This window comes from Vipera ursinii (assembly GCF_947247035.1).
Source record: "Vipera ursinii genome assembly, chromosome: 1".
Classification (NCBI taxonomy): domain Eukaryota; kingdom Metazoa; phylum Chordata; class Lepidosauria; order Squamata; family Viperidae; genus Vipera; species Vipera ursinii.
This window is the reverse complement of record NC_139512.1, coordinates 190283217-190299307: the sequence shown is the minus strand read 5'-3', so window position 1 is coordinate 190299307 and position 16091 is coordinate 190283217. Positions and strand designations below refer to the sequence as shown.

General features: G+C 39.2%; 1 protein-coding gene across 1 annotated transcript in view; it reads right to left on the bottom strand.

Annotated features, from left to right (window-relative positions):
* The window catches only part of SETDB2 (SET domain bifurcated histone lysine methyltransferase 2), a 35205-nt gene extending 21867 nt beyond the window's left edge, over positions 1-13338 (bottom strand). The window contains exons 1-7 of the mRNA XM_083348206.1: positions 13205-13338; positions 11298-11420; positions 10130-10195; positions 8776-8857; positions 6106-6654; positions 5418-5537; positions 1540-1709 (exon numbers count right to left, since the gene is read on the bottom strand). Of these exons, the coding sequence (XP_083204332.1) occupies positions 1540-1709; positions 5418-5537; positions 6106-6654; positions 8776-8857; positions 10130-10195; positions 11298-11420; positions 13205-13211 (1117 nt within the window). The 5' untranslated portion in view covers positions 13212-13338. The remainder of the gene's footprint in view (positions 1-1539; positions 1710-5417; positions 5538-6105; positions 6655-8775; positions 8858-10129; positions 10196-11297; positions 11421-13204) is intronic.
* Between the last annotated feature and the right edge of the window lie 2753 nt (positions 13339-16091).

Below are 16091 nucleotides of genomic sequence, written 5' to 3'. Positions count from 1 at the left end.
ACAGAGAAGTATTTAAGGAGGGCAAAAAAGATATCTCAAATATGCCTAAAGCGGACTTTCCCTTGCCCTACTGGTTGTATATATTTTATACGTTACAGAGTCTAAATCTAAAGACAGGATAGGAATACAGCATTTAATATTAATTTCAGATTACGACATTATTTATCGGTCCATTGAACTGTAATCACCAACAGTAAAAACTGACAGAACTAAAGTCTATGTGGGGTAATGAGAAACAAGAAACCCATTAGCATACTGTGGCCACAAGAAAAGTGAAACCTCCTCCCACAAAAACAAAACAGGCTGAACAAGGACAGATTACAGTGAGGACATACTTGAATATTTTTCTTCCTCACATAGCAGTCTTAAGTGGTTGAGTGCTTAGCCACTTGTTTAAGTGAATTTTGGATGATCTGGAAGTAAAACCAGATCATCCAAAAATAAAGAAGTGGTTTCTGCTCTGGAGATACAGTTCTACTTCTACATTCAAGATAAACTACGTGCAAACATGATGCAAACTAAAATTTCAAAAAACTATGCACAACTTCAGAAGAACCTCTGAGTTTCCCGGATGCTATTATGTCAGATATGGGAAAGGGAAAACTTTCAGGGACTAAAATAGCCCTACAGGATGATGTTAGAAGAGCCCTCCCTTTTAGCAGATGAGAATATACTGAAATATTTTATTAATTACAAAGATTGTTCCAAACCAACTGGAGCATTTCATAAATCTCAAAGCTCTAAAATGCAATTTGCTGATTAAACAGCTCCAAAATTTTCAGTGTGGTATTCACTATGTCATGCACATTTCTTTAGGGGTGGGGAGAAGGTGCTTACATATATTTATAAATTCTAATATAATATACAATTAAAGCAATTATCACTGATAGTTATGAAAGAGGACATAGCAATGACCCTGAAATAAAGCTGTTTAAGAGGCTGGGTCAAGCCAGTTGATGGTTAAGGCACCAGGCTAGAAACCTGGAGACTGTGAGTTCTAGTCCTGCCATCTCTCAGGGTTGTTGTTGTGGGGAAAAAAGGAAAAGGAAGGAATATTATGTATAGTCACAGCCTTGAGTTACTTATAAAGTAATAAAGGCAGTATAAAAATAATAAAATAAATAAAATGCAGTATTACTTCTGCAGACAGCTTCGCAGAGAGAATATTGCCTAGTCAGTCAGGACAAGATGCTAGACACGATTCTTTTAAGTAATATAAAATCACAACTGGAATACTGATTTCTTTAAACACTTTTTTTTATAAGTAAAGCATCTATTTGAGATACCTAATTAACTACATAGCCTGAAAATAGAAGAAATGGTGAAATTGTTCCTACAGAAACAAATTAACATCAACCAATATTTATGCAATTATTAATTCAACATTGGAATATAATGTTTACTCAGTACTGAAATGTTCAGCAATGACTCAATCTTCTATTGTGTTTGTTTGCGTCTGTGTGTATAATATGTGCATGAGGGTAGACACATATAAGATAAAATCAGTTTTCATCTGTGCTTAAAATACTTTTGCTCTACCTGCATATGTACAAACAAATGTTCCCTTGTCAATGTCATCAAGGCAGCGGACTCCCCAGCCTTTCTTTCCAGTGTTGAAAACTTGTAAGCGAACTTGAAGGCCGTGCTGTACCAACCTGTTCTGGCACCTGTTCTTGTCACAGCTGCAGAGCAAGCTGCATTCATAAATTCTGATACACAAAGATAAAGGAGGATTATGAGGAAAAGCATAAAAGTGCGTGTGAGCACAGACAGACAAACACACACAGAGAGAGAGAGACACAAATTCACTCCTTTGGGTCTTCCAATATGGATGCTGCTTGCTTGGACAGAGAAAGATGAAGAAAAATAGGCAAAGAGCATATGAACACAAGGCAAGACAATTCAGTTACTACACTATAGCAAAACAGCAGGTTTCTCAAGAAAATAACAAATGTATGAACAGTACAAGATTCGGCCCAATTGCCTGGGCAAATGGAAATCAACAAATGGTCTAGCAACAGAATTCTTAAAATATACAAAGATGGATAATGTTTTAAAAATGTAGACTTTATATATTAACAACTGGCATTCCTAGATGAATGCATTTATTTATTGCGTCTTTAGATTGAACAACTATTGCAATTCTTTAGCAGAGAAAGTATTTATTAATACTCCTAGTGGACGATCACTTGACTATGAACTAGCAGTGTGCAGCAGCAGCCAAAAAAGCTAATACAGTCCTGGGCTGTATAAACAGAGACATAGAATCAAGATCACGCGAAGTATTAGTACCGCTTTATAAAACCCTAGTAAGACCACACCTGGAATACTGCAGCCAATTTTGGTCACCATATCACAAAAAAGATGTTGAGAGTTTGGAAAAAATTCAGAGAAGAGCAACTAAGTTGATCAAAGGCCTGGAGACTAAAGCATATGAAGAACGGCTGCAGGACTTGGGTTTTGTTAGTCTAAAGAAAAGAAGAAATAGGGGAGACATGATAGCAGTATTCCAGTATCTGAGGGGCTGCCACAAAGCAGAGGTGGGGGTCACATTATTCACCAAAGCACCAGAAGGCAGGACAAGAAACAATAGTTGGAAACTGATCAAAGAGAGAAGCAACCTGGAATTAAGGAGAAACTTCCTGACATTGAGGACTGTTAACCAGTGGAATAGTTTACCCCCAGAAATCGTGGGTGCTCCGTCACTGGAGATTTTTAAAAGAGGCTAGACAGTCACTTGTCTGAGATGGTATAGGTTCTCTTGCTCAAGCAGGAGTCTGGACTAGAAGACCTCCAAGGTCCCTTCCAGCTCTATTCTATTCTTCCTAGGTTCAATCCAGACACACAATACAGTACAGGTAGTTCTTGACTTATAACCACAATTGGGAATTTCTGTTGTAGGATGTCCATCATTGGAGGTTCTCAAGAAAAGACTGGGCAACCATTTGTTCAGGATGCAATGAAGATTCCTGCTCTCGGGAGGGGTTGTATTAGAAGACCCCCAAGGTCCCTTCAAGTCCTACGATTCTGTAAATCGATGCAGTCATAAGCAAGTCATCACATGACTAGATCTGATTTTACAACTATTTTTTTTATCACAGATATTAAGGGAATCATTGCAGTCATTTGGCAAATCTGGCTTCCCCAATTTACTTTGCTTGTTGGAAGCTGTTGGAAAAGTTGAAAATTGCAATCACATGACTACATTTACTACTTGTAAATGCAAGCTAGGTGCCAAGCGCCTGATTACAATCACATGCCTATGGGGACGGTGTGACAGCTGTAACTTTAAGGCACTTTTTCCAACCAGTTTCTAATCAAAACTTCAAGCCATCATTAAATGAACACTAATAAGTCAAGGATATCAGACACACTCAAAACAAACACTGACCAAAGCAACATCTTTACAAAGTTTTATTTTAGAATGCTCCTCATGTAAGTAATGGACAGGTTTACATATAACGCAAATTGGTAAATAGGTCAATTCAGGACAATTAAAACGCTCTAAAAACTGCCTATAACTTTCAAGTCTAAGCCTGGGTTGCAAACACATTAGCCATTTGAGAGTACCATAATATCCAGCTCAAACATAGATTCTTCAATATAATTTGCATTTCTTCCCCCTTTAGTTCCTTGGTGAAATGAGAAACAAACTTTCTAATAATTATATTATAAACTGTTATTTAAAAGGGAGAGCCAGTCTGGTGTAATGATTAAGCACCAAGCTAGAAACCAGGAGACCATGAATTGTAGTCCCGCCTTGAGATATGAAGCTAGCTGGGTGACGTTGGCCATCCCACTCTCTCAGCCCTAGCAGGAAGCAGGCACACCATAAACCACTTCTGAAAAACCTTTCCAAGAAAACTGCAGTTGCCTGGAATCAACCCAGACTCAGGACATCAGAATAACAGTAGTAATAGTGGTAGTTAATAGTAATAATATCTGAAGCTGTATGGAAAAACACCATCTTTGCTACTCAATACTGCCTGTATATGCAGCCAGCTGGAACATCGCTTGAACATCAACAGCACTAGCAAAATCACTATCAGTCAATTGTAAATTGCAGTTTCAATTTATTTGGAACAGCTTATACCTGTGTGCCTTTAATATCATTAAACAGCAACAGATGCCTATCCTGGGTCCTTGGGAAGGCCTCATGGGTGGATAAGAATGCCAAACCCTAACCGTAAATATCTGGCTGACTGTGCAGCCAGCTGTAATAATATAAAACAGCAATGCAACAGAATTTATATACAGAATCACCACCAGATGAATTCGTAGCTGGCTGACTGGCCATACTCAGCGTGTGGTCCTCAATGGAACTGCATCTACATGGAGGGAAGTATGTAGTGGGGTGCCCCAGGGCTCTGTTCTGGGCCCAGTGCTCTTCAACATCTTCATCAATGATTTGGATGAGGGGATAGATAGGGAACTCATTAAATTTGCAGATGACACTAAGCTGGCAGGGATAGCCAACACTCCAGAAGACAGGCTTAAGATACAGGAGGATCTGGACAGACTGGAACACTGGGCGCTAACAACATGAAATTCAATGGTGAAAAAAGTAAGGTTCTACATTTAGGCAAGAAAAACCAAAAGTACAGGTATAGTATAGGTGGTACCTTGCTCAATAGTAGTAACTGTGAGAGGGATCTGAGTCCTAGTGGACAATCACTTAAATATGAGCCAGCAGTGTGCTGCAGCTGCCAAAAAAGCCAACACAGTGCTAGGCTGCATTAAGAGAGGGATAGGATCAAGATCACGTGAAGTATTAATACCACTTTACAATGCCTTGGTAAGGCCACGCTTGGAATACTGCATCCAATTTTGGTCACCACGATGTAAAAAAGATGTTGAGATAATGGAAAGAGTACAGAGAAGAGCAACAAAGATGATTAGAGGTCTGGAGGCTAAAACATATAAGGAACGGCTGCTGGAATTGGGTATGTGTAGTTTAATGACGAGAAGGACGAGGGGGGACATGATAGCAGTGTTCCAATATCTCAGGGGCTGCCACAAAGAAGAGGGAGTCAAGCTATTCTCCAAAGCGCCCAAAGGCAGGACAAGAAGCAATGGATGGAAACTAGTCAAGGAGAGAAGCAACCTAGAACTAAGGAGTAACTTCCTGACAGTTAGAACAATTAACCAGTGGAACAACCTGCCTCCAGAAGATGTGAATGCTCCAACACTGGAGGTTTTTAAGAAGAGACTGGACAGACATTTGTCCAAAATGGTATAGGGTTTCCTGCCTGAGCAGGGGGTTGGACTAGATGACCTCCAAGGTCCCTTCCAACTTTATTATTATTATTATTGTTATTGTTATTATTATTATTATTATATTATTATTATTATTGTGAAACATGTGAGTAAATTAGATACATAACAAGCAGCACAAACTTAACTATAGTATTCCTTACCCGCTAGAAATAGGTTCCTCCAGCCTTTTATAAGTATAACCGTGAGATGGTCCATTTCTTGGAGACATAGAAGCTTTCAAGAAGGCTCTTTTAGTTAGAAGCAGGCACGTACATTTTGTCCTAGAAAGCACACAGTAGTTCTAGTGGGAATAAGGATATGAAATAAAGCAACACGGCCCATTTATTCCCTGGATTCTGGTGTGATAACATTTTCAGAGAAAGCAAATATATAACTTAAGTGCTTTCCTGGGTGTATTTCATTTGGAATTTTGATGGACTTCTCCCACTGATGGCCATATTTCCACACTTATGTAATTTCACAGAATCATCTTAAGGCTCTACCATTTCACATGCAAGTAAAGAGCAATAACACAGAAAAGTTTACAAATTCCAGGGAAGATATTTCCTTAAGTTTAAAAAATCAAGGCTTTCAACAAATAATTCCTTTACAATGCAAGTTGATCTTTCCCCTTTAAATAGGGCCTTTCAAGGTTCTGCAATATAAATATTCAAAAATAATCAAGTGTCTATGTTTGATCTCAAATCTTGTAGAAGCCACAGATACTTTTAACAAGCCATTATTTAAAGAAATATACTTTTGGCATATTTCGTTCTGACAGGCATCGCCCCACTGATTGATCACTCCGCACATACTTAAAAAGCTGTTTAAAAATGGACAATTATTCACCTGTCAATGCAACCATCAGTACAGCTGCAGGAGTCAAGAAAACTTCTGGAGCAGTTGTTCAAGAAGTATCCATGGGGCCAAGAGGTCTTCCGGTATTTAAAGCAAGGCAGCCGATCGTGGCTGATGTCATTACAGAATGATACTGGTACAGACTCTGCCCCTTGGCTGATATCTGGATCAATGACAAGTGCCTGGGAATTCAGACTGCTTCTGAATAACTGCACATAGGTATTGAAAGAAAAGTGATCTAGAAATAAAAAGCTGCATTCTGTTTGAAATAAATAATTCTGCACATCTTCGAAATTTCTCAGGCTTCTTCCACAAGGAGCTTTGTATATCACATTGTGTGATTTTGAGCCAGAGTCTGCTTTGGCATGCCATCTCTGGAAGTGACACAGCATTGGCAACTTCAAAGGGTTTTCCCCTTTGTAGGAATCCCATGGCCGTTTCGAAAGACATTTCTTAGAACAGACATGATCCTGGTAGAATATGGAAGATGTCTCTGTGGATTCTCCAGTTCTTAAATCTATTCCCTCATTAATTTCCAGTCTGCCGTTTATATTCATACATGTAAAAATTTAAAAAAAAGTGTCAAGCAATCAGTGAGATGTTAGGATTTGTTCACACATAATATTGTTCAGTGAACCTAATAATTTAATCTCTCCATGTCTGATGCATGCTTTTTTTACATCCTACCTTCATAGCAAATGGGAATGTGTGTGACAACTGCCTAGGCTGGTATATAATCTCAGTGCAAAGGGATTCTGTTGGGAATCCAACATGAAAAAAAGAGTGGCAAGTAGCTATTGTATTAATTGAACCCCTTAGATATTCTATGCTGGATTTGGCTTAGGTAGGCTAAAATCTGGACAGAGGTGCTAGATATTTATTATTCAGACAGCTTTCACCGTTATTTGCATTAAGCAAGCAGCACAATGATCTTGATCCAATAATATTTATAAATTGAACTTCTACAATTTTCTGTTAATCTATGTAGCAATGGCCCCCACTTTTCATATTGTTAAGTTCCACTAAGTTCTCTCTAAAACATAACACAAAACACTTAAACACTTGAATTCTATCAATGAACTACATTTTCTAAGAGGAATATGTTTATGAGGATTCTCTTGTTACATTATCACTGATAGTAAGCTTTACGGACATAAAAATTGCAGCATTGTTTTTGATAGTATTGGCAAATTAATGAGCAAAAGCTAACCTGGGCTGAACAACTACCTGCCTCTGTGGGAATAGCCTGTTTATCCACAAATCTGCAAACTATGCTTAGGTAGGCTGTTTGTTGATATAGGAACAGATTTTGCCTAAAAGCAACTGAATAAAAATTATTCAAATAATGAGATTACTATTGTGAAAATATAATATTATTTTGGAAGTTGAGCCTGAGCTTAACTACTCCAATTCTGGACTGCAGGAAATGCTGTGTCCAGATGTTCAACCAGGAACTCTGCCCACCTCCCCATTCTTCTTTCTTTTGGCCTTTTTTCCCGGGTTGGGGAAGGAAGATGCGTCTCCCCCTAGCCTCCTGTGCACCATCAGTGACACACCTAGCCACAGAGATCTCTAAGGTGCTTTTTTCAAAGGCAACTGGACTGTTTTTTCCTTGCGGAAAAAGAAACGACTTTTCACTTCTCATTCAAGAAACTTCACCGGTTCTGGCAGAACCCATGACGCTTCTTGGATGAGAAGTGAAAAGTCTTCTTTTCCCACAAGGAAAAAACAGTCCAGTTGCCTTTGAAAAAAGCAACTTTGTGACAACTGTGACCAGGATGACTGAGAATCTCCACAAACAATGGCCGAGAGAATTGATCTAACGATGCTGACTGGGCAACACAGGCTTGCTTATAAAGAATCAAGGCAGATTCCTCCTCCAGTGATCATAAAATGTTCAGCAATGTTTCGTTTACACAATCTTAGTATCCGAAAGAAGTAGATCAGTCAAGTCATTATGTATTTGCCATTCAAGGGCATTTCAATTTCTAGAAAAAGACAGAGCAGGGAGAAAAAGGTTTAGGAAAGCAGTCAGCAGTCAGGAAGATGAATTGGAGAAGTGCAGGTGAGGAGGGCAAAAACTGAAAACAATCTAGAGAGAGAAGATAAAATAAGATCCAAAGAACCTATGTAAATAGACAAAAAGACAGAGAAATAATGGAAAAGGATGAAATTCATATTCAGAACAGTCATTTTGACTGAAGAGCTCTAATCCAGACATGTCAAACACAAGGCCCGGGGGCCAGATCCGGCCTGCGAAGTGGTTTCATGCGGCCCGTGAAGCCATCCTGGAAACAGTGAGGGAACGGCCCCCACTGCCTTGGCCCTGGCCCAGAGACCCTCCTTCTGCCAGAGACCCTCAGATCTGTCCCACTCCTGCCCAGGCCCCCATAGGCACCCTTGATGCGAAGGATGTAGAGCTGGCCACGCCCACCCAGTAGGCCATACGCACTCTAGCCACGCCCACCCAGTAGGCCAAGCCCACCCTGGCCACACCCACCTGGCCCCCTGAGGGCAGCCGCAATGCTGATGCAGCCCTCAATGAAATTGAGTTTGACACCCCTGCTCTAATCTATTTAGTGCACCTTATTTTCCAAATAAAGTTTCAACTTCTGATTTAAAAGCAGTAAAAAGACAATTTATGGGTTGAGTTTTACTTACAAAGAAAAGTCATCTCCAGCATCTTTTGTAATTATCTCTGAAGCAGACAGAGGTAAATCCAGTTTGCATATATGCTTATCTTCTTCAACAATAGGAAAAAGAACACAAAAACTTTAAGTATACATTTAAAATTACAATTAAGATTTATCACAATTAAGCATTTGATTGCATCATTAAAATTAATGTTAATGAACATATAGAAACATTAATCAGGCAAAAAGTATTTTAAATGTTAATTTATTATTGTAATATGATTTCTGCCCATCTATATTTTGTAGGACTATTTTGTGTTTCATGTGTTACTGACAGCATGAATATTTAAAATGAACTATGAATGAACTACCCTCATACTTCCATGCCATAAAATAGAGGAGGAATTCACTTTTTCTTTCTCATCGCAGAGTTCACGAAATATGCAGCCCACCTCCAGTGCACATAAATTAATCTGTCACTATCATGATTACACAAAGCTGGAGGGTGCATGCAGAACGAAAACTTGGGGATCGAAGAGCAAACCTTGATGTCTCCAACTCCATAAAAACATATGCACAAAATGGAGTCTGGTCGTTTTACCTATCCGAAGGGCAGAAGTTGCGCTGAATTTCTTTCAGTACTTTTAGACATCAAGCTTAAGGACAAAATAGATGCAAGACATTCCTCTTATATTTGATGCACCAGTAGGAGCACTCTTTGTCCTGTTTAAGTGATGAACAATGGATAAAGACAGCTTTTAATAAAACAACAATAGCTGTTAAAAGAGGTAAATCAGCAAGAATTTGACTCCATAATATTCTGCTAACTGAGGTCTGTCAATTAGTAAATCCACAGAAACATATCATTGGAAAAACAACTGCTTCACATGTAAAAGCCACTAAAAAAAAAGGTCAGGCAGTATGCTAGGTAAATTCTTCTATCCAAAATCTGGAAGGGCTTGGTAACAATGAATTAGACAACATATCACTCTGACCCAATTCTGAGAATTAAAATTATATGCCTTGCTACTGGAGATTGGTGAATACTAAATTGACCAGCTTCAGCTTTCCTAAAATGTTTACTAAAAACCTTTTGATGTATCACAATGAAATTTGAATTTGGGTCCCTCTTAAGATAGGACTATACCAGGTTTACGTTCTGTGAAAAATTAAAACCACAAGTATTGAATCTGCTGAAATGGAAAATCCAATATGGAGAGTAGACAATAGGAATCAGGCTTTATTTCCTTAATTCCCTTACTGAAAAATCAGCCATAGGCCAATACGTAAGGCCTTTTCTTCTGGCTAGGTAGGAGGCTAATGCCTATAGAAAGGAATAAATATCATCATCTGTCATAGTGGAGCAATAAGATTTTTCATACCATGTGCCAGAGGTAAGAGGTCAGTCATACCCAACTGATTCACAAGTGCCAAAGCTTGATTGCATTCTGTTTAAAATTACAAAAACAAAAAAACTGCACTGAAATATAGCATTTTAAAACGATGTAGATGTTAATAAACAGGAACGTGGTCTTTTTGATTGATGTCTGTTAGCTGAAGTTCTCCATACATTTTGAGACAAGTATGATTCCCAACCACTTAGTATCAAATACAGGTACATGTTTTGTATTATTTTAACAGAATAAGAACTGCAAGGAGCCGCCAAGATCACCAATTTGCTCATTGCAAAATCTAAATTAAAGCATTCCTTTAGTCAGTTTGGTGTAGGCACAAGGCCAAAGACATAATCAGGAGATTATGCCTTAGGCATGAAGCCTGCTGGGTAAGTTTGGGCCAGTCACTATCTCTCCACCCAATAGCAAGCCACTTCCAAAAGATTTTTCCAAGAAAACTGCAGTGACTTGCTAGGAGTCAACCTAGACATTAAGGTACACAAATAAAGGTTAACTAGAATCTGATTAAATATCCTGAATAAAGGGAGGCATGCTAAATTTTCATCTAACTGGTTCCACCCTTAAGCTGATCTCTCTCCTCAAAGAGCTGAAAATCAGAAGAGCTCTATAAAAGCTGTATTTTTAAAAAAGAAAACCTTCTGCACAATGGGGAAAACTAGTTCATCCTTTATTTAAATATATTCACAATATACTTGCAAAGGAGGTCATGGTGGGTTAATTCAGAGTAAAAATCTATAGGAAGATTCATGGATTGCAAAAGCCCTGTGTAAATGATGCATCTTATACTCTAATCTTTTTGACAGCTCACTGGACAGGGAGAAAGGGAAGAGAAAGGCAAAACAGACAGCAGAAAGAATGGCTCCATGGCTTCAGTTCACCCCCATCACTGGCATGCAACCTCTTACCAATTATCTCATAGGAAATCAATGTGATCAACAACAGAAAAAAAACAGGTTTGCTTACTAAATTCAGCTGTAAACTCTGTATGACTGTATCATAGACAAAATACTGCAAGCTTAACTTGTCTGCATAGCACACGTTACTTAATATCACTAACTATACCTGCAAAACTGAGTATGAGTTTTGTTTCACTAATTTCTCAATTCAGGTGTGATAGTTTACAAAGATGTCTAACCTTCCCTTGTTGCAGTTCCATCTTTGATCTTCTGCTGCAAACTCAACAATGCCTTGTGCATGCACTCAAATATATTATCTATTTTATTTTTTTCCATGTGCTTCCAGAGCCTTTCTGCGTCAACTATGAACAAAAAAGAGTTTTCATTTACATTTTTGGTGATAGCCCGACATCTTAATCCCACCTCACTCCCCACTATGGATTAGCATAAACACCTATGAATGTGTACTGCATAAATATAGACTTAGTGTATATGATATACAATATGTATACTGCAGACAAAAGTAATGATTTCTCCTTCACAGAATACTACTGATAGGATTGAGTGAATGGTTTTCAAAATGTAATATTGTAAGAGGAATTAGTTGTAAGAGGAAATAGCTAGCTTAAAGATAAAACCCAAATTGAAAAATGGGAAAAGCAAAACTAAAACTGAATTGGATAACAGGAAAGACAAAACTAAAACTGAATACCAGGAAAGAATCTATTGTTCTAAGAAGCCATAAAATATCACAGAACTCAAAAACCAAATCCTATTGAATATTATTAGACACACCTTGCATATATTATCTCTTAATTTAAATGCACATGGATGTATGATTTAGTATGTAACAGGAAATATGTAGAAGGTGATTGGAAAGAGTGTAACCTCATAGTACATCAGCCAATGGGGAACAAGGAGGGAAGTGGTGGCTGGTGCAGGAAATGTATAAAGATGTTGATTTGGGATGATAAACTTTGGAGAGAACCAAGATTTGATAAGCTTCTCTCCCCATTTGTTGCAATAAACAAAACAAGGCCTTCACTGCCTCTTGGCTGTTACTGTCAGGCGAGCTTGCCTCTGGTCACCAAGGAAAGTAGCCAGGAAACACTACAGTTTACAGCTACCCAACAGTGAAGAACGGTGGGAAATTCAAAGCAATACAAGGTCCTTTTTCAAAGCAAGCTTGTAAGCCACCCTGAGTCTTCGGAGAAGGGCGGGATATAAATGGAATTAAAATAAAAAAATAAAAATATGTAAAATTATGGAATTTACCTGGGGAGGGGGAGAGAAATGATTGTAGCGTGGTTTTAACAGGCGATGTTCAATGTGCATTAAATATAGCATAAAAATCATGCTTTAAAAATTGGCTATAAACCTTTTTTTAAAAAATTCCATTTATATCCCGCCCTTCTCGAAGACTCAGGGTAGCCTTCATTCTATGTATATATGCCTGCTTATTAGGGCTTTCGCCCCGCCCCCAAGCAGCATTATTACAAAGTCAGCTTATTGCCCCCAACAATCTGGGTCCTCATTTTACCTACCTCGGAAGGATGGAAGGCTGAGTCAACCTTGAGCCTGGTGGGATGTGAACCTGCACTAATTGCAGGCAGCTGGTGTTACTTAAGGAGGCATTAGCCCACTGCTCCACCAAGGCTCATTTCCATATCTTGTGACTAAAATGCATACATGTCTTGTTGCTAATCAGTATTGAGTTAACATGTATATATCATATTAAAGGAAACATATATATATATATACACATATATACATATACGATCTCAAGACGTTTTTGTTTGTACAAGCCGGCCTAGCCTGATGGGGATTGGTGGGGTTTTTTATTTTTTGTACTCTTAATTTTATCTTTGGGGTTTTATAATTGTATATCAATTGTTTTAAACTTGGGCAATCATTTAATTTCTTTTTAATGTTTGTATTTTGTATTCTACTTTTGCCCTGTGAACCGCCCTGAGTCCTCAGGGAGAAGGGCGGTATAGAAATATTATTAAATTAAATTAAATTAAATATACATACATACATACATACATACATACATATAATTCAGCTGCAAAGTCATTGTCTCGAGCGTGATGCTTTCACGTTACAGCAACCCTCCCCCTCGGTCCCGGTTCCCGCCTCTCGCTACCTTTCATCGCTTCGGCTTTTCCTCAAACGGCCTAGGCCTCGCCCGCAAACGCCGCCCCGGCCGACTGTGCTGAGCTGCGCAAAACAGCAACGCCTGCAGCACCCGCAACTCCACGTCAACAGCGGCCACAGGACAAAAAGCCCGGGGGTGTGTGTGTGTGTGTGTGTGCGTTCCTCTGCACCCGCGGGCGAGGGTGTGCGCGGGCCCAGCGGCTCTAAGGCAACTTAGAAAACAAAAGCAACAAAAGCCTAGCGAGAAGGTTCCGTGCCTCCTGCTTGACCCCACCCCCTTGGTCGGAAATGACGAGCCCGTATCGGGAATCGTCGGGAAGAAGTTTAAGAGCTCCGCGGTAGGTTATGTTAGTGTCTTGCTTTATTGCAGGTTTAAGACGCGATTCAAAATAAAACATTGGCTTTTACAAACACTCCAGCAATTACAATGCGGGGCCACATCTGAGCGCGCCGTCTTTATACGGCGGGACACCTGCGCAAGAGGCCGCTGCTGGAAGGAATCGATTTGTAGCGAAGCCGTTTGAGCGAGGACCGGCCCTGCGTCTTCAGACAAAAATGTTTTAAAATCTTTTAATGCTTTAAAAATGTTTCGGCATTTCAAATACGAGGGTTTCCCCTCCCCACTTTGTTTAACATCACAGTGTAACTCCCCTGTTGAATGTTGAAAGTAGCACGACTTCAACATTGGGAAACCAAAGTAGAGGTTTAACACTAGAACTGCAAAAGCCTACATCAGGGGTCTTCAAACTTGGCCCTTTTATGACTTGTGGACTTCAACTCCCAGAATTCCTCAGCCAGCTTTGCTGGCTGAGGAATTCTGGGAGTTGAAGTCCACAAGTCATAAAAGGGCCAAGTTTGAAGACCCCTGGCCTACATGGACAGTAAATGGAAGCAAAGAAATATAAAACACCCTAACTCTCTGTTGCCATCGTTTTGCCAACCAGACCTGACCTAGCCAAGAACTTACCTATATATAACTTACCTATATATGAATTACACAAGAGGTACTGTGCATATAAAGATAACCAAGTAATTGTAGTATAGCAAAATACAACGGCTGCTGATTAGATATGTGATTAAAAGTTCAGCACAAACACGTAAGAGCCAATCGGGTGCCTTTACAAAGTATACACAAAGAACACGAGGTCAGTAGCCTTTCGCAACTAATTTTGCTTTATGCTGAAATAAAAAGGAAGAAAGCATAGCACTCACTATGCCACGGGGGTGTTCAATGTGGTCAGATGACAAAGAGAAACAAGAACACCCAGTGTTCCCACTGTTCTTTGGTTCCCTCTTTTTCTCAAAAGGAAACTGGCTTCACATAATACATAGGATTACTGTGAACCAGGACTGAAGTTCACAACAGAGTAAACTCATTTACCAGTTGCATTGGATCAAGCAAAACTCATAACTCTGCACAGTCGCTTACAGTGTATGAAACCTGCAACAAGAATTGAAGGTAACAGCAGCCTCTTCCTTCTGCACCCCAGCTATGGATACTGGGTAAATGCGGTGCTTTGGAGCAGGGGTGTCAAACTTGCAATGTCATGTGACATGTGGAACGTATCACAACTTTTTTTCCATTGCCAGCAATGGAGTGGGCGTGGTTTTGGCATGACACCCCTGCTTGGAGTATCTTTTATTTCTATCCTTTTTCCAAAAATCTATCAAGGCAGTAAAAAAAATACACAATTACTAAAAGGATTACATTTATAGTTTCTGAATTATAGTCCTTCAATTGCCCTCCCTTTTTTTTCTTCCTGGATTTTCAAAATTAAATTTTATTTACTGTGTCATCAGGAAAACTCCTCTCAGCCACCTTATAGGATACAGCTGAATAAATTCAGCTCCATGCCTATTGCTATTCAACTATTGCTATTCTGTTTAATGGGGAAGGGGATAGTGACATTATAAAATCTAGTCCTTACTTTTCGATGAAATGACAGGCTACACACTGTGTGAAAATAGAGAAATTTCTCCCCCATCCCCCCCCAGTAGGTCATGTAAAAACTGCTTGCACAGGGGCATAACATAATGTAACATTTTGATAGAGACAGGATTAGAGTAAGTAGGCAGGGGTTTTGAATTTCTTAAACTAATTAATCCTTAGCTATTATATTTGGGCACAGCCAGATCCAACAATATAGAAGTATAACTGGGTTAATAACCATCTAAGCTGGTTATTCTGGACAGGGCTATTACCTTGCCACCAAAGTGATACCTTTTTATCTACTCACATTTGCATGTTGGCAGGAGCTGGGGCGAGGACGGGAGCTCACCCCATCTCATGGCACTCAGGTTTCAAACCTAGACTGCCGGCTTTCCAGCCAAGCCCAGAGACTTAACCACTGTGCCACCGCACCACCCTCATTCGCTTTTAAAAAGGTAATAAAATCAGCCACATGGTGAGCTGCTTAATGACCATGATTTATGACCAAAACTGCAGGCTCAATTATGGTCATATGTCAAGGACTATCTCATTTTTCATTTATTCAGTTTTTCTTATTGACTAAGGTATCATACTGTTGCTCTTTCCTGGTGTATAGCAATCCTATGGATGTTTACACAAAAGTAAAACCATTTATATTCAGTAGGTGACTTACTCCACAGAAACAAGTTACACTAAAGGAATCTCCATAGAAAATAAGAAGAGCTCTCTGATGGTCTGTAAAAAAACTAGTCTGAGTTCCATTAGAATTAGAGAAAGTGTTATGAAAGATAAATGGACTTTGTAAGGGAGTGTAATGATCAAAGAAATGAGAGAAAATAAGGCCATTTATATTGCTGCTTTATGTATGTGTGTGGGTCGGAGAGCAAGCTGCTTATTTTAGTTCATATTTCTCCATTAAACCCAATTTGAAATATTCTGTCACATC